Raw genomic sequence first — 5,079 nt, 5'->3', positions numbered from 1 at the left:
TGCAGCAGTTGCACCCTCGCCAAGTCTGACATTGCTGATTGCTTACGTTGCGTACGGACCCCAACGGTGAACAAGATCTCACCCTGCCATCTGGTTGGTCGATTATAACACACCAACTTCTAAATTGTCTGTACTACCTGTGACGTAAGATCTTGAATATCCAGCGATGGACTGCATATAGGTGGCTGGCAGCTGAAGTGACAAATTAGTTTGTATCGGTATGATGAATTCGCTGTAGGGGTGGACCTCGGCCCATTAGTCGCCACGTAAATTGTCATCGAAACAAACACTACTCTCAAAGGCATCGAACCAGGTTGTTAAAGTTCTGAGTAGGATTTCAGATTTTACAATATGTTAATTCGTCACAGCTCGGGAAGCGCGGGTCTCATCATATTGGTCAACTTCAGACGGCCGGCGTCATTTGATGTCTGAGGACCATGATTTTGAATGAACAAATGAACGTATCTTCTATGCCAGACAGGCCCACTCATGTCTGCCACAAGTTTCCATCGTCAGCGTGGCGATATCAAAACGCCTCAATCGTTGCGGCCGAGCGCTTGATCACGCCGTCGGCCTCATCTACTTGCAGCTGCAGCGCAAGAGAGTCCGCCCCAGAATACTTGCCCTTTTGTTCCCAGAAGAAATCCTTGCCAGTCTTTGTTATCGCGCGGAAGGTGGCCGTGACGTCCACATCCATTTTGAAGCTGGTATAGAAGGAAGAACCGACGCAGTACTTCTTGGCAGGGCACTTGAGATTGACAGTGGAAGACTTGGTCAACGTTTCGGACTGGGTGTCCTCCTCAGTGGTGGTCTTCCCAACCTGCCAGTTGAACTCAGTGGACACCTTGGACTTCCCGATGAAGGGGATGCCGGCCTCGGTCTCGACTCCGATTTTGCCGCCGACAGTCCACATATTCGCAACGCTGACTGTGTGAGACTTTATGACCGCGTCCATGGTCATGATGGTAATCATCTGCTCTGTGCTGGAGTTGCGGTTGTCGAGGATCTGAGAACCAACGGTGACGGTGGTACCGGGGCCCGAGGGCATGATGTTGTCGGTGAAGCCAGAATAGGCCAGGTTGCTGATGCTGACTGACTGCAGATCATCGATAAAATCCCATCCGACATGGCCAATAAGCCCGATATCGCACCACTGGACGCGGATGCGACCAAGGATGCCAGACCCAACTGGAACTTTGGTCATCGGTGGCGGGTCACGGAGAGTCTGGGCCATGGCAGAGTAGGTTTTGCCAGTTTCGGTGGTGAAATTGAAGCCTAGGAAGGTCCCAGTTTGTTCCATAATCCAGAATTCTTTAATGCGTTCATTGTTCTCGAAGGTGAAGGTGCCGGCATCTGCGTTGCCTTCTAGCTTCTGAAAGACGACGAATCATATCAACGTTGAGTGTTCATGAATGAAAGCTCTATTTAAAGTAACTTACAATTGTGATTGAAGTCGTATTTCCTCCAGAGGCAGTAATGTTCATAGCGCGGATGTTAGCGGCGCCCATGAATACTTGCAACGCTTGCAGAGGACCGTTCAGGGTCTCAGAATGACAGTCTGCAGGGTTGTTGTCGATGAGGTTAATGTCGCCAACATCCACAGACACAAATGCGTCACCCGTAGCTATGGTGAGCGTGTTTCCGGTCGCGGATGACGCCTCTTGCCTCTTGGCTCTACTTGGTTTCGATGACGGCGTAGGTCGATTGGATGCTGTCAATGAATCTTGCAGACGTGCCAAAGCGGCGTCATCGAGGGGCCCATGCTGGACAATATTGGGTGCAATCGTCTGCAAGGAAGCCGGGACGGTTACTCTGTTGGGTTGGGGAACAGGAGAAGTGTGAATCAAGGCTAGGAGAAGAGCTGTGCTCAGCACAAATTGCTTCAAGGAGAGAATAGAAAGCATTTTTCTTTTTCAAAAGAAAGACCTTACGAAAGACTGACTTGTTACAAAAAAAGAAGAAAAAGAATGGCCTTTTTGAAGGTAAGGAAGGAATGATTCAAAACATACTCTGTCTGTAAGCATATAGTGCAGACGCAAGCCAGTTTTATAATTGATCCTAAATCTTCCACGATGTCAACGTTGGGTGCTGATATGAACCTGAAGCCGGCCCCAACAAATCATTTACCCACCATGGAGTCTCCAATAGAAGCAGGCCCCCACATCGCCTCCAGCCAGATCATATTGTCCACGTAACCAGGAGAGAACGCATGTAGTAACAATGATGAGTATAAAGACCAGACTAAGACTTTTGTGGTCCGACAGGGTTGAGTTTATTTGCGTGCCGATAGACCGCTTTTGTCTGTTAGACAAGACCACGTTTGGGAATGAAATGCTGGAAAGGGGCGGTCATGATATGGCTGGGAGGTATTGGCGGCAGAGGCGATGGGGTCATAGAGGCTTGTCTTCTATTATAGAGACCGATGTATGCTGGTCAACTACACCAGACGAATCAAGCGAGAGAAAGGCATCAAATGCGATCCAATTCGGCTCTCACGTTGAGGGTAATGTCACGTATTCTAGCCCACCGCAGGTGGATGAAATATTCGCATGTCATTTAGCTTTGAGAACAGAACGTAATAAGGCTGGTGACTGGTTGACGACATGTGTTCCTCGAAGTACTGGTGGAGTTCTTACACCCACAACCTTCTCCTGACACCGCGAATCACAAGAGCTCAATCTTCGAGAGCAAGGAACTACAGATCGGAGGATTAACTACTTAGGGAGCTTCAAGGATGACATTCCGAGCCATAGCCAGGCATGAGATCTAGCCCACGAGGGTCCAATTACCATGCCTGGGTTAAGGCAGCTCGCGTCGGTTTTCAATTAATCGATAATACGAGCTATTGTGGATTGTTATCACCATTTTCGTCTGCTCTTTGGATTTCTGTGCAATGTGGAGGCATGTGTACAGGGACATGAGCTCAACTTAAATCATACCGAAACCACTGCAATACATATGGCTTGGTGCTTGCTAGTGTTTGTAGTAGATCTCGCTTGATGGTGAAACATAGCACCAACTTGCTGCTGTCTCCCGTTGCTCTCGAGATCATAAGCAACATGGGAGGAGAGGGAGTTCCCTGTTGCAAGTTCCCTGATTTGGCGCTGATTCTCCATAAGTATCCCAACCGATTGACACAATTTCATAGCGGTGTTTCCATCCGATGGCTACCAGATGGTCCGGGTGGGTCCTGAGCTGAAGCCAGGACCAAGGACAGGGCGTTTAGACTAGGCTCTGATCGATTGTTATCCTATATATTTCCGATCCAATGAACTTCAAGTACGTCTTCATACTACTTTGAAAGGTCCGTACCAACGGACTGATACCGAACGAACATGGTCTCCTTGATCCGTGGGGGGTAGGGTCTGTGGGGCACGATTCTGGCCGACAACAGCAATCGACTGATGGGCATCAATGCAGGGTCATGCTACCCAAACAGATCATAGGCTACCGAGGCACTGGAGAAGAGGCCATGTCCCCACGGAGAGCTGAGCCAACCCAAAAATAACCTTTTGCGGGGTTCCGGTGAATTGCATGCTTCCTCCTAAACCGTGGAACACAAGAGACCTGCCACCCCACATCCTCACGCAGCACGAGACAAGGCGATATGTTCCAAACATAAGTGAATTTTTTCTAATGCAAACAAGCTCAAATTACAGTCGTATTGTATCTTTTCGTTACACTAAAATCAGCATCAGCAAAATACTGGCTGTTCACCTCTGGGAGCTATGGCTAGCAGGTAGAAGGGTATAAGGTGTTACGGTCAGCTATCCAACAGTAGGGTCTGCTAACAGAAGCTGGGGATTGATACACTATAACAGTACACTGGGTCGTAGTCTAGGTCGTAGGTCGTAAGCTTTATCGTAGATCAGTCTTTAGAGGCTAAGGTGATCAGTCTTAAACTCAATAAGTACTTCATAGTGAAGGTAAGCTGAAAGTATCCCTGAGGATGAATACTAAGTTAATTACTAAAGAGCTATAGAAGTCTAACTATAAGCTAGGCTTAAGGTTATATTATGTATAAGTTCTAAATAATATCCTTTATCTACTTTAAGGTAATTACTTAAATATATAAGGTGATTATAATTAGTTAGTAAGACTAACTAATCACTAAGCGTTTCCTCTTATACTCTATTAATCGTTTTTTTATTTTATTATTATATAACTTATACTATAGTTCTTCTGTTCTAAGTAAATCCTTATTATTCCTATAAATTTATGATATAAATATCCTATCCTAGCTACCTAACATCTAAATAGGTTAGTTATTTATTATCCTTATTCTTAAGTTATAATATTAAGTCCCCTCTCTAAAAGTCTTATTTTTAAAACCTAATATAAATAGGTTATTAATCCTAAGTTAGGGATCTACTAATTATACTTCCTATTTTAATTATAATCCTAACATTATATCAGGTTATATTTAAAAATCAAAATTAAATGCTACCTCTACTCTTTATTATTATAACTATACTTTTGTTATTATTAAGTTTAATTTTATTATTAATATACCTATTTCTTATTATCATTCTTTAGGGAAGCGTTATAAGCTTCTCCCTAGTAGTGAAGTTTATAATAAATATATTTATTTAGGGTAGTTATATAATACAGTAATAGATACTATTTATACTTATAGGTTTTCTTAATAGTTACTCTTAGTTTATTATACTTTGCTAAACTTGTTGTAGTAGATCGTTTACTTAATAAAGCTACTCATTTAGAGGATACTAAGGTAGCTAAAGAGGAGGTGTTAAGGAAGAAAGCTGCTACTTTATATACTACGCAGGCTAAGTTAGATAAATCTATAGCGTAGTTAGATCGTTTATATAAGTAGAAAAGAATAGTGTTTTAAAAAGGTTAGGAGGTTATAGAAGAGGAGCTAGTAGCTTCTCCTATATTAGAGGTTTAGTCTATAGGTAGCTTTAGCGTATTAGACCTTAAGACTATCCTTAATTAGAATCCTAATACTCTAAATTTCTTATGAGGGGGGCTTTAGTTATATTCTAAAGTTCCTAAGTAGATTAATAGTTTTCTTTATCTTAGTTAATCTACTTCTATTAGTAGTCTAATATATCTATC

General features: G+C 43.4%; 1 protein-coding gene across 1 annotated transcript; it reads right to left on the bottom strand.

Moving 5' to 3' along the window:
• Positions 1-526: 526 nt before the first annotated feature.
• CGCA056_v008181 (uncharacterized protein) lies at positions 527-1,904 on the bottom strand (the record flags this gene model as incomplete). The annotated part of the gene is made up of 2 exons (XM_037323429.1): positions 527-1,372; positions 1,440-1,904. The coding sequence occupies 2 exons, from the start codon at positions 1,902-1,904 to the stop codon at positions 527-529; spliced, it is 1,311 nt and encodes a 436-aa protein (XP_037178522.1).
• Between the last annotated feature and the right edge of the window lie 3,175 nt (positions 1,905-5,079).

The sequence above is a fragment of the Colletotrichum aenigma genome (assembly GCF_013390185.1).
Source record: "Colletotrichum aenigma strain Cg56 chromosome Unknown KSG_Cg56_contig05, whole genome shotgun sequence".
NCBI lineage: Eukaryota > Fungi > Ascomycota > Sordariomycetes > Glomerellales > Glomerellaceae > Colletotrichum > Colletotrichum aenigma.
This window is presented reverse-complemented; position numbering and strand designations above follow the sequence as displayed.